General features: G+C 45.3%; 2 protein-coding genes across 2 annotated transcripts in view; both read right to left on the reverse strand.

Moving 5' to 3' along the window:
* The window catches only part of Snph (syntaphilin), a 35,178-nt gene extending 21,378 nt beyond the window's left edge, over positions 1-13,800 (reverse strand). The window contains exon 1 of the mRNA XM_013010768.1: positions 13,724-13,800. The gene's annotated coding sequence lies outside the window, so the exon portion shown is untranslated. The remainder of the gene's footprint in view (positions 1-13,723) is intronic.
* Positions 13,801-21,409: 7,609 nt separating this feature from the next.
* The window catches only part of Rad21l1 (RAD21 cohesin complex component like 1), a 23,997-nt gene continuing 17,779 nt past the window's right edge, over positions 21,410-27,627 (reverse strand). Inside the window, exons 11-12 of the mRNA XM_013010653.1 lie at positions 24,789-24,866; positions 21,410-21,598 (exon numbers count right to left, since the gene is read on the reverse strand). Of these exons, the coding sequence (XP_012866107.1) occupies positions 21,410-21,598; positions 24,789-24,866 (267 nt within the window). The remainder of the gene's footprint in view (positions 21,599-24,788; positions 24,867-27,627) is intronic.

Here is a 27,627-nt window from a genome sequence, read left to right on the forward strand (position 1 = left end):
CACTTTGAGCCACAGCGCCACTTGTGGTTTTCTGGTGGTTAATTGGACATAAGAGTCTCATGGACTTATTTGCCCAGGCTGGCTTCAAACTACAATCCTCAGATCTCTGTCTCCTGAGCAGCTAGGATTACAGGTGTGATCCACTGGCACCTGGCAGTTTCCCCCATCTTTTAACTCCAGTGGGCATTCTCCCACTCCTCAGAGCCTCCCACCCACTGTGGTGCCACCTTAAAGACCAGGAGGAGTGTGGGGGGGGTGGCAGAAGTGTTGTCCCAGCACTAAAAGGCATGGGGTGGGGGGTTGGGGGCAGACAGAGCAGGCTCTCACTCTCTGGAGATCAGCATTCTGTGTGGGTTCTGGAAACTTCCATGGGCAAAGGGAGGGTTCTGAAAGATGTGTACTAAGATCTTCCAGGTGCCTTCACAGCTGGGAGTGGCACTGAACACAGAAGCAGGAGGCCAATCTTTCTCTCAGGCTGTTTTTCTTAGTGTTTTTCACATAAAAGATGAAACTCCTTCCAGGCCTTGCAGGACGATCCATACACCGGGAGGAAATATTTGTGAAATATGTATTTGACAAAGAACCCACACTTCAAATGGATAAAGAAGAACTCAGGAAGACCACTAACCTAATCTTTTGATTACGTAAAATATATGAACAGAGTTTAATCAAATAAGTGGATGCCAAATAGGCCCACAAAATAACACACAGCCTATTATACCGAAGAAGATGCGCAATACTGCCATGCACCTATTTCAATGGCTAAGGTGGTCAGGTGTTTGTGGCTCCACCTATAATCCTAGCTACTCAGAAGGCCGAGATCTGGAGGACTGTGATTTAAAGCCAGCCTGGGCAGAGAAACCCATGAGACTCTATCTCTAATTAAGCAGCAAAAATGCCAGATTAGAGGTGTGGCTCCAGTAGTAGAATAAGAAATCCAAGCAAGTTATAAAGTCCTGAGTTCAAACCCTAGTACTGGCAAAAAAAATAAATAAATAAATAAAGACAGACTATTCTAAATGTTGACAAAGGATATGGAAGAATCAGAACTCTCATGCACTACTGATGAGAATATAAAATGGCACAAACACTTGGAAGTCTCTCAGAAAGTTAAATACATATTTACTAAATAATATGGCCATTCTACTCCCAGGTCTTTATACAAAAAAGCTAGAATACTATTATGTTCCTTGACAGATTTACACACAAGTGTTCAGATGAGCTTATTGTTTTGTTTGTTTGCCAGTCTTGGGGCTTGAACTCTGGGCCTGGACACTGTCTCTTGAGCCTTTTGCTCAAGGCTAGCATTCTTCCACTTGAGCCACAGCGCCACTTCTGCCTTTGCTGTGATTAATCAGGGATAACAGTCTTACAGACTTTCCTGTCCAAGCTGGCTTTGAACGGTGATCCTCAGATCTCAGCCTCGTAAGTAGCTAGGATTACAGGTGTGAACCATTGGCTCCCTGCACAAGCTATTGTTGTTGTTTTTATTTTTTGTCACTTGTGGGGCTTGAACTCAGGGACTTGGTGCTATCCCTGAGCTTCTTTGTGCACAAGGCTAGTACTCTACCACTTAGCCACAGTACCACTTCCAGTTTTTGAGTGGTTAATTGGAGATGATGGAGACTTTTCTGTCCCGGCTGGCTTCAAACCATGATCCTCAGATCTCAGCCTCCTAAGTAGCTAGGCTTATAGGCATGAGCCACTGGCATCTGCCTTCTAGCTTTTTTCCCCCAGAAAATCCTGAGGCTTGAACTCAGGGCCTCAGCACTGTCCCTGAGCTTCTTTTGCTCAGGGCTAGCACTCTGCCACTTGAGCCACAGTGCCACTTCTGACTTTTTCTGTTTATGTGGGACTGAGGAATCAAACCCAGGACTTCAAGCATGCTAGGCAAGCACTCTACCACTAAGCCACACTACCAGTCCACAAGCTTGTTTTTGTAGTAGCAAAAAAAATGAAACAAAACAAGAACAAATGTCCACCAATGGATGAAAGGATAAACAACAGTCTATCCATACAATGTAGTATTACTCAGCAATAAAGCAGAATTAACTATGGTACGTAAGACATGATTCTCAAAATGCTTATGCTGAATGAAAGAAGACAGGCCTTCCAAATGCATAGTGTATGATTCCTTTGATAGAAACTTCCAAAATGCAAAGCAATCTTTAGAGATAGAAAGCAGCTAGTTGCTCCCTGGAGAGGAATGGAAAAACAGCTTGAGTGAAAGGAACTAATTAGGGCAAAAGGAAGCACTTGGGGATGATGGACATGCTCATTATCTCAACCATGGTCATGGCTTCATGAGGATATATGTTTGTCAAACTGACCAGAACTATACTTTAAATATATACAGCTATCCAGGTGCTGGTGGCTCACACCTGCCATCCTAGCTACTCAGGCAACAGAGATTTGACAATCTGAGGTTCGAAGCCAGCCAGAGCAAAAAAAGTCAGAAGCAGAGCTGTGACTCAAGTGGTAGAGTGCCAGGCTTGAGTGAAAAGGCTTAGGGACAGTGCTCAGACCCTGAATTCAAATCCTAGTACCAACAGGCATGTATGTATACACACACACACACACACACACACACACACACACACGCATGCACACCCAGTAAGAACCTGCCACGTGACCTCTAGGCTGAGGATCTTTGCATGCCAGCCCTGTGTTGGGCACTGGGCTGCAGAGGTAAATCCATCACCTTCCTTGCTCTAGGAACTGTTTAGCTCGCACACTTTCCACACTCAGGGCAGGGTCTGTGCCTGCTCCTCCTTCCTCTTTGGCCTTCATTGCACTGCAAGACTCACCACCTCCTGGGAGAAAGTCTTCACTGAGCTCACGATGCCAGCAGAACTCTGCCTTTTATCTGTACTAAACAGACAGTCAGGCTGAACCCCAACTGATTTCTAATAATTAACTAATGGGCACGGAGTCAAGTCTTCACAGAAGCATGGAAATTTGGGGCAGGAAAGAACTTGCGGCCTTCAGGGCTCCACATCCACACGACTGAAGTGCCATTTGTCTGAGTGACCTTCCTGTCCTGAAGGTACCAGAGCCCGTAGACTCCTCCAAGGAGGAGGAAGCTGAGATCTTTGGAAAATATGGACTTCATAAGGTTCCTTCTAACTATGGAAAGAGACTGGGATTCATTAAGCTCCTACCAGAAGGGGAACACTGTGTTTGGGGCTTGAACACATATGGGTGTACTAATACTATTTAATTCTATGTCAGCTTTGCTCTTTGAGACTAGGATTAATTATGATGCCCATTTGTGTATGTGTGCGCGCACGCGCGCACACAATTACTGAGGCCTGGTGCTCTTGCTCAGCTTCTTGGATCACAGCTGTCACTCTACCCCCTTCAGCTACACCTCCACTTCCAGTTTCTTGCTGGTTGTTTGGAGGTAAAGGGCTTGTGGATTTGTCTGTTTAGGCTGTTTTTGAGCCTTGATGCACAGATCTCTTAGCCTCCTAAGTAGCTGGGATTACAGGTGTCAGCCACCAGCACCTGGCATGATGCCCCGTTTCTACTAAAAAGGCAAGGGAGAGTCAGAGAAATGAAATGACTTCCCATGATCACAAAGTCAGTCCACAGTAGGAGGCAAGGGAGCAGTCCGGGGCTTCTGTCTCATGTATGCCCTCTGCTGTCGACCACTCGGGGCAGGACAAGAGCCAGCACCGCTTTGGCTTGGGTCCTGGTTTTTCTCACCTGGATGGCTGACCTTGGGGCTGCCTTACTAAGACTCATCTCTGAGGCCTAATCTCTCTCAGGTTCAGAGTCCCATGGAGAGGCCAGAGGGATCCCATCTTCAATAGCAGAGCTTAGCTAATGGTGAAGGGCTTGGGCTCTGGGGGGAAGAGCCGGGGGAGTCATAAGAGGATCTCTGAGCCAGGTGCCAGTAGCTCACGCCTATAATCCTTGCCACTCAGGAGGCTGAGATCTGAGGACTGCATTTCAAAGCCAGCCTGGGCAGGAAAGTTTGTGAGACTCTTATTTCCAATTAACCACCATAAAGCTGGAAGTAGAGCTGTGGCTCAAGTGGTAGAGCACTATCCTTGAGCATCAATGCTCAAGTCCTGAGTTCAAGTGTCAGGGCCTGCATTAAAAAAAGTGGGGGGATCTCTGAAGAGCATCTGACCTGGGCCTTGGGATGGATCTTAATTTTGGTTGCAGCATTAGTAGCGGGGAGAACATTTCAAAGGCAGAATGGAGCTAGTCAAAGTCCTCGAGAGCAAAGGCAGCCTTTATATTCAATGTACATTATGCAAGAATTGAATTATGTAACTTGAGGGTGAAGATGGGAGGGGAAAAGTGGGGGAGAACAATAGAAGAGGTGACACTGATCAAGACACATTGTACTCATGACCCGACATGGAATTGTAATCTCTGTACAACTACCTCATCATAAAATAACTTTAAAAAGTCACTGTAGAGCCGGGTGCTGGTGGCTCACGCCTATAATCCTAGCTACTCAGGAGGCTGAGATCTGAGGATCTCGGTTCAAAGCCAGCCCGTGCAGGAGAGACCGTGAGACTCCTATCTCCAATAAACCACCAGAAAACCGGAAGTGGCGCTGTAGCTCAAGTGGTAGAGTGTTCGCCTTGAGCTAAAGAGCTGAGGGACAGCGCCTAGGCCCAGAGTTCAAGCCCCATGACCGACCAAAAAAAAAAAAAGTCACTGTAGAAAGGAATAGTACGGAGGGAAGTCACTGACCGGGGGAAGATTGCCTGTGGCATGACTTAGGGACTTTGCTGGCATATCAAGCATCAACATGCTGGGTGCCAGTGGCTCACGCCTGTAATCCTAGCTACTCCGGAGGCTGAGATCTGAGGATCACAGTTCAAGGCCAGCCCAGACAGAAAAGTTACTGTGAGACTCTTATGTCCAATTAATCACTAAAAATTCAGAAATGGGCCTGTGGCTCAAAGTGGTAGAGTGCTAGCCTTGAGCAAAAGAGCTCAGGGACAGCACTAGGCCCTGAGTCTGAGCCTCACAAACAACAAAACAAACAAACAAACAAACCCAAAGCATCAAGATGTCCTTTTCCACCTCTCAGCTGACTGCTCAGGCCCAGGGTTTACTCTTAAGAGCCCAACTAATGACTGCTCAGGCCCATGACTGCTCAGGCCCAGGGTTTACTCTTAAAAAAGAGCCCAACTAAGTGCTGAGGAGGGAGCAATGGACAGGCACATCCCTCCTCTGAAAACAGGATGAGGGCAAGAAAAAGGAGAGAACAAAGGGACAGATTGAGGGATGAGCAAAGTATTCTCTCCCAATATTCTTGAGGCCTGCGAGGTCCCCCAACCCCAGGCTTGCATGGAGGGCAGCTCCATGGTTAACCTGGATAAACATCAGGACTCAGACAGGTGTAGAAGCCTCAGAAGCCCTTGGAGAGAGAGCGGCAGGAGGAAGCAGTTTTGAGGGCACAACTTTCACATAGAGGCTCCCCACAGATCATCCCATCTCCTCCCAGGCAGGAACAATCGATCCCTCTCTAAAAGATGAAAAAGTGGCCCAGGGGGATAAACACATTGTGTCTGAAAGTCTCAGGCTAACAAAGTGGTAGAGCTGGAAAGGAGCCAGGCCTGACTCTGAAGCCAGTGCTCATCCAGAACTCTGCAGCTCCCAGGAGACCCAGGGGGCACTTCAAGGGTTGGAGCCAAGGCCCCTCCCTGCTGGCCTGGTCCCTTCTCCCCCAAAAGTGAGAGATGGTCTCCGTCACACAGCTTTGCCTCACTGCACAGGTGAAGTTTAACAGGCTCCCCCTTCCCCCCCCCCACACTTAAGCTAAATGTCCAAAGTGCCACTTTGGAAAGGGAGGGAGGAGGGGAGTGGGTGCTAGAATGAAGGCAGGAGGGGGAGGATAGGAAGCAAGATGGGGAGAGATCTCAGACTGGTCTCCCTATGAGGTTCTGGGGGAAAACCCCAGATTTACTGTGCCTCCATTGCCCCGGGGAGCTGAGAGGTGCCCCTCTGCTGGGGGCAGTTGACCTGTGACCCAGCCAGACAGTGTGCTGCTGGGGACCTACTCACTTCTGGTCCTCTTCTACCTTCCCCCAGCCCAACCCTGCCAGCTCTTCAGATCCTGCTCTAGATCCTGCTTCTCCTCCAGGAAGCCTTCCTGATACCCCACCCTAAAGCACCATTACTTTGACCAGCCCTGGACTAGAATTCCAATCCTGTGTCATTGGCAAGAGGAGAGGTCAGCTATGGTCACTCTGCCTCATTGTAAGAATTGTTTTAGGATTTCCCAGGCCTCAGTGTGGAGCCCAGGGATGAGCCAGCTCTCAAAGTATGATGTTTTGTTGTTAGAAGGTTGTTACTAAGAACACACTCCCTTGCCACAATCTGCCCCCCTTGTGGGCACTTCCAATACTGGTCTGAGATCTGCCATCCTGGGGTGACATCTCCGCCCCAGGAGAGTGCTGGCTACAGGGTGGGAAGCCATGTCCAGTGCTGGGTTGGAGTCCTGACCCAGCCAACTGGGTGGAGATGTCACTTTGGGTTAGGTTCTTCTTTCCAGTACTCCTAGTTTTTCCACCTGCAAAACTCCTTCTCACCCCGTAGCACTGTGTCTTACTTATTCTTTATATTCAACAAATGGTAGAATTAGTTGTTGTTGTTGTTTTTTATCTCAAGAATCGTGTATCTGGAGGCAGATCCACTCAGAGGAAAGAAACACAGCTTTGATGCCCGACAGACCAGCATCTAGGAACCAAATGATTTCTCATCTCCCAACTTCCGTGTCCTCACTTAGTGGTGTTTGTTTTTAGTGCTGAGGATCGAATCCAGGGCCTTACATGTAAAAGCGTGTGCTCCATGAGTGAGCTCCACCCTCAGTCCTGAGTTGCTTTGCTGCTGCTCTTGTCCTCTGACCCCTCTGTATTCTGCCTTTCTTCAGGGTCTGCTTAATTTCCAAGCCAACAATGACAGGGTCACTTTAGGATAAGGCTGGCACAGCACTGAGGGCAGAGCCCGTCTCCACATCTGCCCTCTGCAACAGGTGTTCAGCTGGCTAGCACCTACCACTCAGAAGCACACGGTTGAATAACATCGTTGTTAATACACCATATATTATATACTTATATACCATCCACACACCCATCTATCCATCTTCCTCCCAGCTAAGCTAGAAAGAACCCCCGAAGGGAGGCAGCACAGCTCACTGCCTGCAGATGGCTAGACACTCAGTATATTCTAGGGGAAAGAATGGATGCAAACATTTCTTAGCATTTTCTGCCATGGCCTGAATATACCCTTACCACCTTGGGTGCTGTTGTGTGTGTGTGATGAATATTTGATCAGCTGGAGCCACAGGAATGTAAACTGCCATCAGTGGCTTGAATCTGAAGCCCAGAGGCCCAGAAGCATGTCGGTGGGGTTCCTCCTGCCAATTAGGAGCTCCTCTGTAATCCTTCTCTAGAATGCTCTAGGCACCCTCTGCAACCAGAGTCCAACCTCTGCTCCACACAGCCACGTGGCAAAGCTGCATGTAGACAGATGGCTGTTGGCCAGATCATGGCTCCACCCAAGCAAAAGGCAGCTAGCTGTGTGTCGCTGCAAGGCCTAGCTTCTACAAACAGGACCTGCCCCTCCCTAGCACAGGGCCTCCAGGTGTCTCTCCTCACACTGCTGCGCCAGGTTTCACAGGCCATGTGCCAAGACCTCTCTTCTGAGGCTGTCCACCAAGCTTCCAGAGGCATGACGGTAGGGAGGCCTGGTTAGTGCCAGTACAGAGGTGTCTGGGAGCCTCTGTCCCCAGATAGTTGTGACAGTACTGCCAAAAACGAAGGGACACCATTAAAGGCCTCTGATTTGGGAGGGCAGCAGCAAACCATTGCAGGCTGCCAGGGTAAGACTAAATTCTCAGCCTGGCAGACTAGGCTTGTTCCGACTTCCCTGCCATGTCTCCCTTCTCTTTCTCTGCCCTCCTCTGTGAACCAGCTGACCACTTCTGAGCATTCTGTGCCCCTCGGAGGTCACCGGTGGATGGCCTTTCCCAGGTGTGGTTTACTATGTGTGTTTGAAAACGTTGCTTTGGTTGGCTTCATTTTAAATTAAGGGATGTCCCAGCAATGATCCTGACTTCTCTCTTCCAGATCAGCCGATGTGAGAGCTCTGGGCCCACATCCCTTGTGAGAATGACAGAGCAGGGCAGCAGCTGTCCAGTGAGCATTTGCTGAACACTAGGGTCCCCAAAGAGCCTGTCTGGTCTGCTTGGTCTTTGTAGACAAGTACAATTGAGGCCCCTGATTTAGGTGTTTTTCTAGGAGTATAGACCTCCTAAAAATCTTGGGAGATAGGAAGCATTTTCCCATTTTACAGATGAGAAACAGAGGCCCTGAGAGTAAAAAGAAGTAGGCAAAGATTCAGACCCAGGCCATCAGACTCTACAGCCAGCACAAGGATACCACACACCTGGGAAAATGAGTAAAATGTGAAAAAGAAAGTGAGGAACTTTCTCTGTTGCAATGCTGGAGAGAGAACCATGGTCTCATGCACACAGACAAGTGCTGTTCCCCCGAGCTACATCCCCAGCCTGCAGTTTTTGTTTCTTTGTTTTTCAAAAGCAAAATGTAGTTAGGTATGGTGATGCACATCTGTAATCCCAGCTACTCAGGAGGTAGAGATGGGAAGATCACAAATTTGAGGCCAGCTCAACAAAGTGAATACAAGATTCTATCTGGAAAAAGAAAAGAAAAAAAAAAGCAGAAGGAATGAGGAGCTCAAGTGGCAGAAGGTGAGTTCCAGGACCTGAGTTCAATCCCGAGTGCCGTAAAAACGAGAAAAAACAAAGAGCAGACTGTATACAATTTGAAGTGGTTCCTTTTGTCCTGACATGATAGCTTTTTTTTTTTGTTTTTAATTTAGAAGTTAGAGGCATTCAAAGGCTCTGTCTCCTACTATGTAGTAGTAAACAGAACTCAAGATGCCATTTGAAATGACCTTATCTAGAGAAATGGAAAACTGGCCAACTCAGGCTAGATTCCGAAACGTACGATCTCTGTGAATCAAGTCCAGAACTGCTATCCTTCCTGCTCCGTGCAGCAGAAGGCTGCTCCTCCTGCTCCTGGTTCAAAGCACACTGCAGTCCATCTATCTGTATTTCCATCATCCTGTCTTTGAAGAGGTGGCTTTTGAGTCAAGCCATTCCCAAGCCCTCCCTCTCCAGCAAATCCACAGAGCTTTGTTTCTGTTTGTTACGTGTATCTCATTCTTTCTCAAGTTACAGTTATCTGTACCTTGTCTACCCTTACACTCCCCCTGAAGTAGCTAGAGAGAAGAAAGTGTTGCTGGATGGCTAGCGTGTCAGATTTTGAAGAGCCCTTATAGATGCCCATTTAGCAGGTCTGGAAGGCTAAGGCCCTCACCCCAGGCTACCCAGTGTGTCCATGGCAGAGCCAGAGTGAGGAACAAGTCTCCTGACTCCTCATTGCTGGCTCTTTCCACAGCACCGGGCTGCATCCCAGACTCTCCTGTTTTTTGTTTGGCTCAGCACCTCTATTCAGAGGACAGTGCTGGGCATGTGACAAACACTTCAAAAATGCCCATCCATTAAAGATGCAAAGCAGTCTGGGAACACAGGCTTCTTCCTCTGCAGGGCCCTCAGCTCAAACCCGCATCAAACCTCTACTTGGTGCCAGCTGTCCAGCAGATAAGAAAAGGCCCACAGGCCATAGTGGCCTAGCTCCAGCGATATCCCATGTGGTACAGACATGCAACTCCCACCAGACAGTATGGTGGTCCCAAACTTGCCGACTAGTCCTGGGTAAATGTCCCCACCTCTCCAGGCTGAGCTGCAACTCTAATAGATGGAATGTTCAGGACCCAGAAGGAGAAACCCCCAAGCCTACTGGATGGTTATAGACACCAGATAGGCTTTCCAACCAGAAATTTCAAAGTCTTGCTTCTAGAAGTCTGAAGGACAGAAGCTTTTGGTCTAACTGGGACGAATGGATAGTTCAATTGAAACTGCCACAAAGTGGGAATGAATGGTCCTTCCTACTGTCTGGCCATCGTCTGAGCTGTTAGGAACTAGAACCAAGAGGTCTCTAGCACTGTTTGTAAACGTCAAGCTATGTAGAATCCTGTTGTAAGCATTATTATTATTTCCAGCAATCAGCACAAGAAATAAGATGACAATGGCATTCTACTCCCATAGCCATGGTGTCAGATCCATCAGGAGGACAGACCATCTCCCACCTTCTTTCTGCTCCCCTGTACCCTTGGATCACTATGCCACACAACTCCTAGACATCTTTTCAAAACCTACATGTTTGGGTATCTTTCTCCTTCTGTTAGCTGTGAAAATTAGGGATCATTTCTTACTCTCTCCACATCCTGTACTCTTGGCCCAGAGTATGGAATGTTATTGGCTAGAAACAATAAATTCTGAGCCATGTTCATCAAGACCAGAAATCCCTTACACCCCAGTATTGGCATAAGATCACAAATGAGGCCTTTTAGATCAAAATGTCACATACAATCCAATAGAGGGATGGAGCCACTGGCTCACCCCAGGTTACCTAGTCAATGGAAGGGCTCAGATGAGAAGCAATGCCCCGACTTCCAATCCAATGTGCCTCCAGCTATACGTCTTCTAAGATCTAGAATACATTAGCTGTAGAACCCCGGACAAAATTCTTGGCCTGCCTGCTCTGGCTTCTTCACTTGTAAAATGACTTGAAAAGTACGTGATTGAGAACATGCAAAACAGCAAGCACATAGGAAGCACTCAAAAGCTGTCTGTCAGGACTGTCATTTGGACCCAGCCATTCTCTTGGGTAAGGAAGCACCCATTTCCCCCTCAGCCAAGCAGAGATCCTGGTGAAAACCCTGCAGTTCTGACTCACACACTCTTCAGCTCAACCCTGCCAGTCCTCTGCAGCAGTCACTTTGGGAAAATGCTGGCTCTCTCATCTTGAATCCTTCATTCCCTTACTGGCTTGAAAACCCGGTGTCAGGGCACAAGGGCACACATACTGCTCACGACTGCATGGTTTGTGTGGGCAGTCGGTGGAACCTTTAGAAGCGCATGCGCTTCCTAAGCTGGAGAGGCCCCTAGCTCCATCACTTCCAGCTGTGCAGTCGTGAGCTCATCCCTTTCATTCTCTGTGCTTCCGTCTCCTTATTTTCAAATATCATTTGTTATGAGGATAGAGAATGGTCCAGGATTCCATAAGTGATCCAAAGAGTAATAAAGGGTTGCCCACCTTTCTTTTAAAACATCTATTTGACAAAATTCCAGAACCAGAAGGGGCCTTAGGGATTAACTCGTCCCCAATCCCCTCCGTATAAAAATAGGACATGGAAGCTGGGCCTGATTGACCCAAGGTCATACAAGGAGGCTGGGGTGCAAGAGGGCCTGGGATCTAGGTCTCCTGACTTTTCTACCGCCTAAGTTGGCTCACTTGATTCTTCTGACCTTCTCCCTTCCTGCTCATGCAGCAATGGCTGCAACTACTCCTCAAATCCTCATCCCTTCACAGTCTCAGCTTACATCAGCCAGCACCATCTGGACCCCTGCTTGCCAACAGCACCCCCTTCCCCCAGGCACATCTGGTTCTTCTGGTCCTCGTCAGGAAGCTTAGAGGAGCTGGAAAAATACTCTTCAACCACTGGCAATGGCCAGAGCAATGGTACGAGTGACAGTAGCAGTTGTGATAATCAACACCTGTGCAGTACCCTATATTTCGCAGTCCTCTCACCTGCTGCAGAAATACGTTGTACTTTCTCCCCAACCTGGTTGGTTAGAGATTACCACCTTTCCTACCATATTCAATTCAACACTTACTAAGCACTTACTTTGTCCCTAGTCATGAGCCAGAGACTAGAGACACAGAGGAGCCGCCTGGGCCTCTGCTGAGAGGCGCTCACAGTCTAACGGGGATCTAGGACAGAGCAGGGGACATGATGATTCCTTTTGGCCTATATGATACAGCAGCAAAATGTTCCTCCCCACCCTGTGGGCAGCCTTTATCTTGCTTCAAAAGGCAGAAGGTATCTGTGGAACAAACTAGAACAAAAAAAAAGCTGGTCGGTAGGTTGAAAATGACAGCAGGAAGGAAGATGAATAGGAAATACGGGCACCCAAAACTTATCTCCCTTGTCTCAGGGACAGTGGAGCGAGGGGCTCCAGGGAGGCCAAGAGAGCTGTAGTGGGATTCATGTAAAATTTGCAAGACTTGGTCCCTGCTTCCCTGGCAGCACACAAGATGTGGATGCCTCTGTGCCCTTGGAGACGCCACAGGGAGGGGAGTGGGGGTGCAAACCCAGGGCTGGGCTCTACATGATGGTCCTTGCGACCATCATTTTCTAAAATGATGTCACAGCCAATGTTTGCAGCTCCTGGGTGCTGCCTCGGCCTGGTGGCTCAACACAGTCCAGCGTTTGTTATTCTCTAGCAGGGACACCTTCCACAGAGGTGTGGAAGAGACTGGCAGGGTAAGGGAGGACTAAAAGCAGCCTCTCCCCCTAGTCAGTCAGTCTGTCTGTCTCTCTGTCTAAGTATTGAGTCTCTGAGAGCTTACTAGGTGCCAGGCACAGGCACTATTTCAGGAGCTTCCTCACATATCTCATTTAACCCTCATGACAACCCTCTGAGGCTGGGCCCCCTCCCCAGGTTTACAGCTGGAGAAGTCCAAGCTTGAGAGCCAGGAGGACTGCCACGGCTCTGGAAGGCCACGGCAGGACCGACAGGTGCTTCCAGTTCCACCAGGCCAAGGTCGATGTTTTCTCTTGAGAAGTCCAGAGTTGACAGAGATCAACCAAGGAAACCCCCAATCACTCCATGGTCCTCAACCTAAGTTGTTTCAGGAGAGGGGCTCCCCCCACAACATGTCAAAGCAGCCCAAGTGGCACTCTATAATCCTACAATTCCTGCCTTTAATAAATCAGCAGACAGACACCTACGCCCAAAGAACTGTAAGATGGCTACTGTGACCAACTAGCTAGTTAAGGGCCTTAAAGTTAAATCTCTGACACCCTCCTCACAGAGACCATCTTTTTTTTTTCTTCTGTGAAGCTCCTACTTCCCAACCCACACCACCAGATGGGCAGAGAAGGCCACGGAGGGAGGCGGCATGTGATCAGGCCTCTCCTCAGTCTGCAGGGCTGAGGCAGGGAATATGGGCTTCCCGGGCCAGCAGGTGTTGCAAGCCAGCCTGGTTCTCTGCTGGGGAGGGGGTCCCCGCGGAAGCTCCAGGGAGGCAGATGTCCTACTCTAGAGGAATGGGTGTTGCCCCCCCCCCCCGCCCTTCCCGGATCTACTGCAGGGAGGGCTCTGGTGCATCCCAGAGGGGAAGATGGGAAGGAAACAGTCATTGGCACTTGACCTTGGGGTGGGTGTGGGTGTTCAAAACAGACACGGGACGCTTCGGTGTCTGCCCAAGGCCAGAAGAGGGTCGGGAGGAGTGGGGAGTTGCTGAAGACCACCCCCTCCCCAACCGCCCACCTTGGGCGTCTGGCCTGCATCCCGCAGCATCCCGCGGGTGAATCTCGCGGCTGCGCGGGGTGGGGGCGGGGGTGCTGTGGAGGATGCAGGGGAGTGAAGGGTGGGGGACGTGAGTCACGATCGATTCCCCTTCGGCTGGTCCCCCCTGAGGTTCTGGCGCAGCGCGCGTCCGCCAGCCCCCCCCCCACGCCCCGGGTCGCCGGGCGGGCGGAGGCGGGGAGCGGCGCGGCCCCCCCCCCGCCCCATCCCGCTCGGCCGCGGCCTCCTCACCTGGGTCCACTCGCCCACCGCAGTCCCGCCGGCTCGCACGACTCCGGCCCGGCTTGGCGCAGCGCCTCTGCAGTCGCCGCCGCAGCCGCAGCCGCCCGGCCCCGCGCTCAGCAACCTGCGGCGGTGGGGAAGGAAGGAGAGACCGACGCGGGCGGGTGAGCGCGGGCGCGGGGCCGCGGTCCGCAACTCCGCGTCCCCCGCCGCCCCCGCCGCCCCTTCCCGCGCGGACGCTGGGGCGCGGCGGGGCGGCGGGCCCGCGGGTCCCCCGGGGGCCCCGGCATCACCTGCGAAGGCGTCCATGGCGCTGGCTGCCCTGGCCCCGGACGGCCGCCGCGCCGCGCCGAGCCCTCGCTGCAGGCGGCTGGCCGCGAGCTGGCCGGGCGCTGCCGGGAGGGAGGGGGGGCGGGGAGGTGGATGCCGGCGACCAGCCAGTCGGCGGCCGCCGGCAGCTGCGTAAGCCGCCGGGCCTCACTTTCCTTCTTAAAGAGATAGTTGATCGCCCTCCGGAGGGCGCTGCTGCGGGGACTCCGGGGCGGAGCGGGCGGGGGGCGGGGCGGGAGGCGCCCTGGCCCGCCGACACCCCGGCCCGGGCCAGGCCTTGCCGCTCCGGGGGTCCCGAATGTGGGACGGCTCGCACAGCAGGGTCGCCCCCCTCCCCAAAGCAGGTCTGCACAGCAGGGGCGCCCCGGGCGGGCGGGCCGCGCCTGAGCCCCCGCCGCCGCCGCCGCGGGAATTACTAAGAGGACAGCACCCACACACCTGGCCGTGGAGAGCTGAGGCGTTTGCTCGTGACGCCCCCGGCCCTCCCCTCCGTCTTCCGGCTGCTAGGCTGCGGGAACCCGGAGCCACGGTCCGCTTCCAGCTCTGGACTTCAGGAGGTCAAGCTTCGGGGACTGGGTTCTTCCCTGGCCCACGTGCGGAAGGGAGGTGGGGTGGGGCGCTCGTGAACTCTCCTGAGCTACTCCTCTGCTCAGAATCACCTGGTGCTGATGTCACCTTTGCCATCTGTCCTCATCTTACCGCACCTCTGACCTGTTCCGCAGCTTTACCTGCACCCGCATGGCCTTCCTGGCTGAGGCCTCGGCTGGGGCCTTCGTACTTGCTGTCCCCCCCCCCCCCGGCCTAAAACACTCCGGATGCACACGGTTTGCAGCTTCACTCCTTGGCCCCTGCCCCGGGGGCTAGGCTTCACCTAGGCCTTCCTAGATCACCTGCATAAAATAGGTATTTTCCTCTACCCCCGCTCTTACCAACATATGGTATATTTATTATGAGTTTTATCATCTCGCTAGAATGGATACTTTGTGTGTGTGTGGTGTGGGGGGACTTCATATTTTCCTGGCTATGGTCCCAAGGCTTAGAACAGAGCCTAACATATAGTAGGTGCTCAATAAATAACAGCCGAGTGAATGAGCAAAAGTACATTATGCCAGGCTCTAGTCTTCTAAAAACACTTAGCCAGGTACCATCTTAGATGTCCTTTTGTCTGAAGGCTCATCATTAAGTCTGTTCTTGCCAAGGCTGAACTCATACCCTCTCCTCTCACCCCGTTGATTTTCTTAGAAACTTAAACATAAATTCATTGTCCAAGGGGATTTCATCATGATATTTATGAACGTATAATGTATTTTGATTAAATTTATCCATTCTCCCTTCCTTACCTTTCTTTTTAAATTTTTTGCTGGGTTTTGTTATGCTTTTTTTTTTGTCTGTTGTGGGGCTTGAATTTAGGGTGAGGGCACTGTCCTTGAGACCTTCTGCTCAAGGCTAGCGCTCTACCACTTCGAGCCACAGCTCTACTTCCAGTTTTCTGGTGCTTAATTGGAGAAAAGTCTCATGGACTTTCCTGCCTGGTCTGGCTTTGAACTGTGATCATCAGATTTTAGCTTCCTGAGCAGCTATAATTACAGACATGAGCCACCATCACTTGGCTATGTTATGCTATTTTTATACATATATTTAATGTACTTCTATCATATTCACACACACTTACCTTCTCCTTTCCTCTCCCTTCCCATTTAGCTTCCCCCACCAAAACATTCCTCTTTGTCATTCAAGCTGAGAACCAAGAACCTCAAAAGTAACTTCACTGACTTTGCAACATTGTCCTAGTGAGAAATAGATATTTATAATGTACATGTACACATTATTTAGAATTTCCTATTATTTTTAAAGTCATCTTTTTCCATGTTTCTATTTCTACTTTACAGTCTTCCCTCCCAACAAGTGCCTATATGCTTTCTGACCTATTTTTCCCATACGTCCAATTAAGTTGAATTTTCCTATCAGATGACTATCAACTATCACTATATTATACATTGTGAAGAAACATGTCAGAGCAATTGTACCAGGAACTGGAAATGATTAAAAAGGGCATGTGAAATGTTGAGGCCTACAAAAACCTAAAGCTGTATTAGCAAGTTAATTGATGAATTGTCTGTGTCAAAATGCCCACCTGAATTATTTGTTCTCTTTATAAGCAAAACCAAAGGAATACATGTAATCACTGTATGTTTAGAAGAGAAAATTTCTTTGTTAAAAATTTCTTGTTTCCCCCCCCCCCATGTTTTATTTTGAGTAGTAGATAGAAGACTACATTTCCCAGAAATCTCCTCTAGGAATGTTCCCAAAGCAAGAGAGCTTCTTCGCCCACATTATTCCCATCTGGAATGGTATTAGCCAGCAAAGAATTCTCCTGAGCATCAGAAAGCTAGTGATGGAGAACAAACTGTTTAGTGATAATGTAAATTACAACAAAGGAGGATTATAAACATAAATAAAATTATTCCAAAGAAATCAGTAATTTTGTTTTGGACTACCTAGGAAATAAATTTAAGTTTCTTTTAGTTTCAAAAGCAGTTTTCATTCCAGTTCTAGGTAAGCACCCACCTCCCACTGATTGTAGCAATAAAACCAGTACAAAATACATTCTTGAGGATTCTGAGGAGAAAATAACAGGCAAATTAGGGACTAAGGCCAGAATTTGAAGAAATGATGAAGTAGTGGTGAACTTAACATTTTTGCTTCCTCTGATAACTCCCAGCCTGGTCTCAAAGCAGAACAAATTCTTAAACTGGCAATCTACAGAGAAAGTTCCCAATTACTACCTGTACCCCACTCCCTAAGCCTAGGTCTTGCTTAAAGATTAGGAGACTTCTGATGCGTACAGTGAATGGGAGAGATAGTTTTTCTTTTCTCTTTAAGTCTTTTCTCTATTTTCTCACAAACCAGGTCCCAGGTAACCCTACAGTAGTGGCTGTGATGGCAGGAAGCTGTAGGAAGCTAAAACTCAAGGGCATGGCATGAGTGGATGGCGAGAAAGTTCTCCAATTAAAGTAGCTTCCTGAGGGAGGGTAAATATTGCTGATTTTTTCTTTTCTTATTCTTTTCTTTAGGTCCGAGACCAAGACTCAAACTCAGGACCTGCTGCCTTTTCTCATTGACTAGTGCTCTACCAACTGAGCCAGGTCTCCAACCCCAGTTGCTGATATTTGTCTCTTTTGGTCCTCTTACTGCCTAGCTCTCTATGCAGATACAGTTTTTGGAAATAGGAATCAAAACAGAGCACAGCAGCTAAAAGTTCAGGTTCCAGCTTTCTGGTGAGCTTCAAAGATGATAAACTAAATTAACAATAATGACGTAAGCAATATTTTGTTACTGTTTAAAACTAAAGACCAAGAAAATAATCTTGAAAAAGCAGAGAACAATGATGTGCTTGTTATATAGGAATAATGTAATTGGAACAATTGTGATTTCTTATCAGAAATCTTAGAAGACAGAACAAATTTAATAAAATGAAAAGTTAAAAGTATCAATATCATTTAAAATATGTTCTTTGAACAAAACAGAATTAGATAGAAAATGTAGGCGGGGCACTGCTGATATAGCCAGCTGAGGCAGGAAAGTCCATGAAACTCATCTCTAATAAACCACCAGAAAACTGGAAGTGGGGCTGTGGCTCAAGTGGTAGAGTGCTTGCCTTGAGCTGAAAATCTGAGGGATAGCACCCAGGCCCAGAGTTCAAGCCCCATGACCAAAAAATAAATAAATTATATATATATATATATATATATATTTTTTTTTTTACAGAAAAATAGCAAGAAAATAACTCAAAAACTAAACAACACATTTCTAAACACTTTGCATGTCAAAGAGCACGTACCAAGGCAAATTAGAAAATATTTTAATTGAATAAAAGTAGAAAAGTGGCACTGTAGCTCAAGTGGTAGAGCGCTTGCCTTGAGTTGTAGAGCTGAGGGACAACGCCCAGGCCCAGAGTTCAAGCCCCACGACCGACAAAAAAAAAAAAAAACTATATAGAGCACTCAGAACCTCGGCGATTTAAAACATTATTGCCGGGTGCTGGTGGCTCACGCCTGTAATCCTAGCTACTTAGGAGGCTGAGATCTGAGGATCGCGGTTCAAAGCCAGCCCCGGCAGGAAAGACCGTGAGACTCCTATCTCTAATAAACCACCAGAAAATCGGAAGTGGTGCTGAAGCTCAAGTGGTAGAGCGCTCACCTTGAGCTGAAGAGCTGAGGGACAGTGCCCAGGCCCAGAGTTCAAGCCCCACGACCGACAAAAAAAAAAAAAAAAGTAGAAATACAACATATCAAAAATGTAGAGCTAACTCAGTGCTTGAAGGGAAATATATAGCATTATGTGTTTATATTAGAAAAGAAGAGAGATAACAAATCAATGATCTAAGTTTCTATTTCAATAAAACCAGAGAAATAAAAGCAAAATAAGTGTATAGCAAGCTCCAAAGGAAAGAAATAATGAATATAGATATAGAAATCAATGAAATCGAAAGCAGGAAAACAAAAGAGAAAAATCCACAGACCAAAGTATGGTTCTTTGAAAAGACCAATAAAATTTCTAGCCTTTAGAGCAACTGAAATAAAAGAAGATATAAATTAGTAATATCTGGAATGAAAGAAGGAATTATTACTACAGGTTTTATATACATTAAAATGATACATAAGGGAATACATGAAACAACTAACATTCATAAACTAACCAAGGTAGATGAATTAGATCTTGAAACCAGAAACTACCAAACTCACTCAAAATAAAACAGAAAACTGATACTCTTACAGCTATTTTTTTTTTTTTTTTGGCGGTCGTGTGGCTTGAACTCTGGGCCTGGGCACTGTCCCTCAGCTCTTCAGCTCAAGGTGAGCGCTCTACCACTTGAGCTACAGCGCCACTTCCGGTTTTCTGGTGGTTTATTGGAGATAGGAGTCTCACAGTCTCTCCTGCCCGGGCTGGCTTTGAACCGCGATCCTCAGATCTCAGCCTCCTGAGTAGCTAGGATTACAGGCGTGAGCCACCATCGCCCGGCTTAGCTATTATATTCTTAATACTTTTAAGCCCTTCAACATAAACATTTCTAGATCTAGATGCTTTTGTGGTATAAATTATACTAAACTTTTAAAGAATAAATAATAAAAAAAGATCTATGGAATTTTCCAGATAAGAATGGGAAACACATTTCAAGTTATTTTATAAAGTCAGTTTACTCTAACACAAAAATCAGAAAAAATAGACACTAATATCTCTTAAAGCATGGATACAAAAATCCTTACCAGGACATAATTAGCAAGATCAATAGAAGAAAGCTCATGGATTGGGAGAAGATCTTCACTAGCCATACAATGGACAAGGGTCTCATATCTAAAATATACTTAGAACTCAAAAAATTAAATCCCCCAACAACAAATCCTCAAACAACTGCCCGATAAATACCTGGGCTAAAGACTTAAAGAGAAACTTCTCTGAAGAGGAAATAAGAATGACCAATAGACACATGAAGAAATGCTCAACTTCTATAGCCATAAAAGAAATACAAATCAAGAAAGACAACATTTGAGATTCCACCTCACCCCAGTTAGAATGGCTACAATCAACAAATCAACAAATAACAACAGAAGTTGGAGGGGATGTGGCCAAAAGGGAACCCTACTACATTGTTGATGGGAGTGTAAACTTGTTCAACCACTTTGGAAAGCAGTATGGAGGTTCCTCAAAAAACTCCACATAGAGCTCCCCTGTGAACCAACAATCCCACTTTTGGGCATTTACCCAACCAATCACAAACAAGGCTACACTAAAGTTACCAGCACAACTATGTTTATCACAGCATTATTTACCATAGGTAAGATATGGAATCAATGTATATGCCCCTCAGTAGATGAATGGATCAAGAAAATGTGATATACATAAGTATACACACACACACACACACACACACACAATGGAATTCTATGCCTCCATCAGAAAGAATAATATCGCCCATTTGTTAGGAAATGGAAAGACTTGGAAAAAATTATATTAAGTGAAGTAATCCAGACCCAAAGAAACATAGGTCCCATGGTTTCCCTTATTTGCAATAACTACTGTATGTCTAGGATAAGCAGAAAAGGTCAAAAGCTATGTACATATGATGCTATAAGATGATGTTAAGTGAAATGAACCCCAAGATAGGGATACAAGTGGTTTTTTCTTTCTTGCTATTGTTTTTAACATATTTATAATGTACTATGTGATTTTATATTGTTTCTTTCGTATGTTCTTCCCCCACGGTATAACCTCTGTTTTCACTGTATTTGATTCTGGTGCTCTGCATCTTATATATACATTTTTCTAATTTGGGGAGGGGAAGGGAAATAACAAAATGCATAAATAAGGATATAGGTTGACCCCTTGTAACAATGAGATGTACAAGATACTGTTGAAAATGAACTTTACAACTTTGGCAGGGGAGGGGGAATTGGGGAGGGGATGGTAGGGGGAAAACAAAGGAGGAGGTAACAATGCTAGATAGGAAATATACTCATTTCCTGATCATTCAAAAACAACAATCAAATTCACTCACTAGGATGAGTACAATAAAAAATGGACAATAACAACTGTCGGCAAGGACAAAGAGAAGTTGGAACTCTGAGATTCATTGTTGGTAGAAATGTGAAATGGTGCAGCTCTTTAGAAAACAGCTTGATAGGGGCTGGGAAGGTGGCTTAGTGGTAGAGTGCTTGCCTTGCATGCCTGAGGCCCTGGGTTCGATTCCTTAGCACCACATAAGCAAAAAGAAAAAAAGCTGGAAGTGGCACTGTGGCTCAAGTGGTAAAGCGCTAGCCTTGAGCTGAAGAGCTGAGGGACAGTGCCCAGGCCCAGAGTTCAGGCCCCATGACCAGACCCAAAAAAAAAAGAAAACAGCTTGATAGTTTATCAAAGTTAAACATAAATTATGTGACTTACCAGTTCTACCTCTATACCCAGGGAAGATAAAAATATTTACACACAAACTTTTCCAACAATGTTAATAGCAACTTTATTTGTATTTATAATATAGGTTTTGAAAAACTCCTTAAGTGTTTCTCAGAGGTATATCTTATTCTTACAATATATTCTAAACTTAAACACAACGTTTAACTCAGGGAAATGATACTTATACATTAAAGTAAGCTAAATTAAAAACAATGCTTAACTATGATTATTTCTGTAATCATACAGGTTTCCAATTCTGGCTATGATTATTCTGACTTTACGAAGAGGGAATAGGAGATCACCCTATCTGAGAAATGGATAAGACCTTCAGCCACTTCCTTGTCTCTTCTGCATTAAACTGAACAATCTAAATAGAAATACTAGTGATAACATAAGCCTGAATGTTCTGGATTTACTTTACAGGTCATGGAACCTTGGTCCCACTGTTGCTATAATATCAGCATAGGGAGCACTCTGGCTCAGCTCAATAGCCTGTTGTTTTTTTAAGACAAGAAAGCTATAAAATTTGGCAGCTGCTTGTTTCCGGTCACTGTTTTTGCAGAGCTCCATCAAACTAAAGGACTGCATTCCCTTCTTGTTAGATTCCTGGGAAAAGAGAAAAGAAGAAAGGAAAATAAAAGATGGGGGGAACATTAGAAGTAAAGCAGGTTATCAATTCATGATCAACAACAAAATACTGAAATTTTTGATCAGTGACTATGATATCCTCAAAAGGAGAAAGATAAATGACTCTAATAAACCTATTTTTAAAACACGGTCATTATTAAGCATAATGTGGTTCATTGAGAAAATGTATGCAAAATAATTCTAAAGTGTTACATAAATTTACAAAGAATTTATAAACTTATAAAGTATCATACAAATGTTGTCTTTTTTTTTTTTTGGTAGGTAGTGGGGCTTGAACTCTGGGCCTGGGTTCTGTCCCTCAGCTCTTCGGCTCAAGGCAAGCACTCACCACTTGAGTAACAGTGTCACTTCTGTTTTTCTGGTGGTTTTTATTGGAGATAAGAGTCTCACAGACTTCCCTGCCCAGGCTGGTTTTTAACCAGGATCCTCATATCTCAGCCTCCTGAGTAGCTAGGATTACAGGCATGAGCCACCAGCAAGTCTTTTAAAAATTAATGTTTAAAAATGCCTCTTATGGCTGGGCGCCAGCGGCTCATGCCTGTAATCCTTGCTACTGAGATATGAGGATCCTGGTTGAAAGCCAGCCCAGGCAGGAAATCTGTGAGACTCTTATCTCCGATAAACCACCAGAAAAACCAAAGTGGCGCTGTGGCTCAAGCGGTGATTACTGCTTGCCTTGAGCCGAAAAGCTGAGGGACAGCACCCAAGCCCCACGACTGGCAAAAAAAAAAAAAAGCCTCTTATGGAAACTGCAATTAATCTAGACTTGTAGAAAAAAAAAAAATCATAGGACTTTGACAGGTTTCAAATACAGCCAAAATGACCAGCCTATCATCAGGCTTCTTCTCTTAAAGGAACTACTAGGGGTAGAATGACTATAAAACAACCTTAGTAGTAAATGTAGAAAACCATTTGGAAGTTTCAGTGGCATAAGATCGTAACTATGTGAACATCTCCCTAGTTTCTTTTTACGGGTTATAAAAATGCTGGATTCATCATATGGTACCTGTGAATGGCACATGAATAACTGAGATACAATAGGGTATTCAATAGTGGAAGAAGATAACCCCTTTTTTGAGGACTAGGACTTAGATTTCTACAGAATTAATTTTTTAGTTAGAAATATGGTAGGGGATACTGGCCAATATCCCTATGCCTATTAAGAAACACTTTTGGAAATGTCATTACAAGTTTTTACAAGTCCCTGATACTTAAATTAATGAAAATACTTTGTTGTGCTTTATCTCAGATGTGGCAACCTCTAAAGATGACATAAGCCAAGCTTCACTTATTTCCTCCCTTAAGAGACAAGTGTGGATTGAGTGGCTATTTCCCCTGGGATAGGTTTTCCAATTTCAAGAATTCTTTTGAAAAACCCTGACAGGACAAATACGCGAGATTGAACATATGTGCTTGTTATTTATTTCCTTCAGAAATACCCTACAGTGAATAAAAAGTGACAAAAGTGATAAAGACAAAGAAAATGAAAGATATGACTAAAAGAAGCTGAAACCTAAATATCAACAGGGAGGGAAAAGGCAACAACAACAGAAAAAGCCAATTTGAGGTACAGAACCTTGGAAAAGGTCGTGAAATGGAGACATTAGAGTGTCATGGGTAAGAATGAAAGGTGAACCTAAAAACAGAATTCCTTAAGAGTCTAGGGAGAAATTAGACTCTATGTTTAGCTACTCTATAGCCTCACAGAATCAGGGACAACTATGCATGTGACAGGAGGCAAGAAGGTTTCTTTCCAAAGATACCAATCCTTGAGGCTCTGGATTTAGAATACCAGCTATGTAAGTAGGGAAGAAGTATTGAATCACAAACTAGGGGATTGAGCAACATTCCACACCTGCTCTGAAAGATGAACAGTGCCTGATTTACCTCCTGTTGGTTCCTAAGCCACTAGTGTTATGCTTATATATTCTGGTCTGCAGATTTCATAACTGCTCTGGGAAAACCATCCCTTCTAGGGGGGAGAGGTGGAGGAGAAGCCTTTTAGCAAAAGGTATCTAGAGAAAAGGCACTGCCTATTTAACTTACTCTAAAGACTGTAAGCCTACATACAAGCCCTAACATGTAACTTCTGATTCATTTTTTTGTCTTGTTCTTAGATAAAACAGATAAGGCCCGGTGCTGGTGGCTCATGCCTGTGCCCCACTTACTGCTCTTTCTTGATAGTTCAGCCTTAAATTTTGTTAATTGGTGGGGTGCCAGTGGCTCATGCCTGTAACCCTAGGTACTCAGGAGCCTGAGATCTGAGGATCACGGTTCAAAGCCAGCCTGGGCAGGAAAGTATATGAGACTCTTATCCCTAATTAACCACCAGAAAACCAGAAGTAGCACTGTGGGCTCAAGTGGTAGAAGTGCTAACCTTGAGCTAAAGAACTCAGGAATAGTGCCCAGGCCCAGAGTTCAAGCCCCACAATGCCTCCCCCCCCAAAAAAAAAGCAGTAAAAGTATACCAGGTAGGAATCTGGATATAAATAATAAAAGGAACAGTCTAATATAGTTACATCTGGTAAATTGGACTCAGAAGGAAGGGAAGGTTAAAAGACTTCAATCTTTTCAGCCTTTTAACATAGTACTGTTGGACATGTTGTTATGGTAAATATTCAAATTAAAATTTAAAAATGAGTTATCATTATTATGGGACATAGATAACTAGAAGCATAAATGTAGTTAGAAGTGTATTAGAATATGCTACCATCAAATGGTATATTTTAGCAGTAGGCACATCACTCAAAATCACCTCACTCTAGTGGAATTTGTCTTCAATCAAAACATAAGACAACTTGTTCTGTTTTCATAAATATATGTGATGAAGTCAAAATTTTATTTATTTTCTTAGGATTTAAAAAATTGTTATTATGCAGGTGATGTACAGAGAAACTTTTTTTTTTTTTTTGCCAATTCTGGGGCTTGAATCAGGGCCTGAGCACTGTCCCTGAGCTTCTTTTACTCAGGGCTAGCACTCTACTACTTGAGCTACAACACCCCTTTCTTGCTTTTTCTGTTTATGTGGTTCTGAGGAATCGAGCCCAGGGCTTCATGCATGCTAGGCAAGCACTCTATCACTAAGCCACATTCCCCAGCCCCAGAGGAACATTTTAAAAAGAAGAGTTGATAACTTCTACCATCTTACCTGTAGTTTATTTAACATCTGGTGTGATCTTTGATTACATCTCTCTTCCTCCATAATTTCTTCACTGCCCAATAATTCCTGTGTGATTGATAAAATATTTCATTTAAGCAAATCTTACTGAATGTCTACTACTTCCAAAGTTCAGTGTTAGCTGAAACAAGAAACACAACTATAATGTGGAAATCCTGCCAAATAGTTTATAGTCTGAGAACAGAGAGAATAAAAGTAATATGCATATAGATCAATACATTGTACATATGCCCTCTCTTCTAATATAGTAATCCAAAGTAGGAGATTTTGCAGTCTTTATTGGTAATGAGTCTCAAAATGTTGTGCCTTTGTGTATTTTGAGAAGTAAAGTTAGCAAAGACAACCACTTTCAATTAGGACTATCTTTTTAGTCAATCTGAATCCAATTGACAGCAGTAAATATAAAAGTGTAGAAAACTGTAAAGTCTTTTATCTGACCTTAATGATACCAAGTTCTGAAAAGATGACAGAAATGATGAAAGGGATAACACGTTAAGATGCATTGTACTTGTAAACTGACATGTTGAATTATAACCCCTTTGCACAACTACTTAAAAATAGTAACATTATAATAAAAATTGCAGGGCTGGGAAGGTGGCTCAATGGTAGAGTGCTTGCCTTGCCTGCATGAGGCCCTGGGTTCGATTCCCCAGCACCACATAAGCAAAAAGAAAAAAAAGCTGGAACTGGCACTGTGGCTCAACTGATAGAGCGTTAGCCTTGAGCTGAAGAGCTGAGGGACAGTGCCCAGGCCCAGAGTTCAGACCCCATGACTGGACCAAAAAAAAAAAAAGAATTATAATAAAAATTGCAGAGCTAAACTTTGACCAGTAGCAAGACAATGAAAAGGTTATATGATCTAAAAAAAGATCTAAAAATAGTTACCATGACAATTGGTTTAGAAACTTCATATTTCAAGGGTGACTTATCCAAAATAGGTTAACTCATTGCCTGCTATTAGAGTTATCTGAATAGAGTCATTGTTTTTGGTCTTCAGAAATACCTCAAGATTTGAACCAGCAAAGTTGAAGTCTCTTTACAAGAACTCACTCTAATCTACTACTAACACCTTATAAGCCCAAGAACAGAAATTGGGCTTAGGAAGGTGTTGATAAAAAGAACAGACATAAGCTGGGCACCAGTGGCTCATGCCTGTAATCCTAACTACTCAGAAGGCTGAGATCTGAAGATCATGTCCTGAAGCCAGCCTGGGCAGAAAAGTCCCTGTGAGGGGCTGGGAAGGTGGCTCAGTGGTAGAGTGCTTGCCTTGCATGCATGAGACCCTGGGTCTCAGCACCACATAAGCAGAAAAAACCTGGAAGTGGCGCTGTGGCTCAAGTGGTAGAACACTAGTCTTGAGCTGAAGAGCTGAGGGACAGCGCCCAGGCTCAGAGTTCAGGCCCCACAACCGACCAGAAAAGTCCTGTGAGACTCTTATCTACAATTAACTACTCAAAATCCAGAAGTGGTGTTGTGGCTCAAGTGGTAGAGCGCTAGCCTTGAGCACAATGAGGTTCAAGGACTGAGCCCAGGCCCTGAGTTCAAGCTCCACAACCAACTGGGGGTGGGGGGGGAAGGACATAGAAAGGTTTGGGAACAGAGAAGTGGCACAGACAACATTTTTCCTACTGTGGCTCTGACCATAGCACCCAACAGCATTTGTGGTACTTTAACACATGCCTGTTTGTCTAGCTTCATGCATAACCCAGATCTATTTCTTCAAAGTGCTTTCAATTTCAGGGACCTCAACAAAGTGATTTCAGAAAGCTCCATCGTTCTGCCTGACATTTAAAATAACTTGAGGATACAAGGACTCTTAGACTGAATCCAGGAGCTGCTGGGCCCCTATTCTCACCAGCTACACTGACTTTTTGGTCTTGCTTGTACTACACATCTTTTGTTACAGCCCAAAAAGACTGATCCAAAAATATGGTCTTTTTTTTTCTTTTGAAGTTTTCCAATTCTCTAAAACCACAATTTATTTTTATTTCCTTCTAATCTGTCCTTAGAAAATAAATTCATTCAATCATATTTAGCGATTAAATATTGTTAAATGGTATTTCTGTAGAAAGCTCTTTGTTAAAGATCCATGCAAATGTAACTTTGCCTAAAAGACACAACTAACCAGGAAAAATATGAGCTCAGAATAGTTTGTGTATTTTGCTATTATCTGTCCATTTGATCTGGACATCCTACAACTGAATCTTTGCTGTGGAAAGCCCAGTGGATTGTTGAAATAGCTGAACTTGTGCTCCGTTGTGGTTTGCATGAATGAAAATAAATTGTGTCTCTGGAGGCAAGAGAAAAGTGAAATGAACCACATAACTCCTACCTCAACTGCTAGGATATTTCAGGTAAAATGTTTAGGCTATTTATTCTTAGATTATGCAAAGAATTTAGCTCATTTTACATGGATATAAAAACAATTTCATGGTTGTGAAGCTCATTGGAAAGACAATGTGCTTTAAAAATTAACATCAGTCCTAAGTAGGTTATTATTTACTAAAGAACTTTTTCTAAAATTCCTTACAATCTTAAAAATGTCATTAGTACTCTGAGCCAACTACCAGAGAAATAAGGAGTTAACAAACACAAAATGAGTCAGTGGACTCAAGATTTGTTTTGTTTTGTTTTGTTTTTTGGGTCTGGTCGTGGGGCCAGAATTCTGGGCCTGGGCGCTGTCCCTCAGTTCTTCACCTCAAGACTAGCGTTCTACCACTTGAGCCACAGTGCCACTTCCGGCTTTTTTCTTTTTGCTTATGTGGTGCTGAGGAATCGAACCCAGGGCCTCATGCATGCAAGGCAAGCG

The sequence above is a fragment of the Dipodomys ordii genome, unplaced genomic scaffold (genome assembly GCF_000151885.1).
Source record: "Dipodomys ordii isolate 6190 unplaced genomic scaffold, Dord_2.0 Scaffold13, whole genome shotgun sequence".
NCBI lineage: Eukaryota > Metazoa > Chordata > Mammalia > Rodentia > Heteromyidae > Dipodomys > Dipodomys ordii.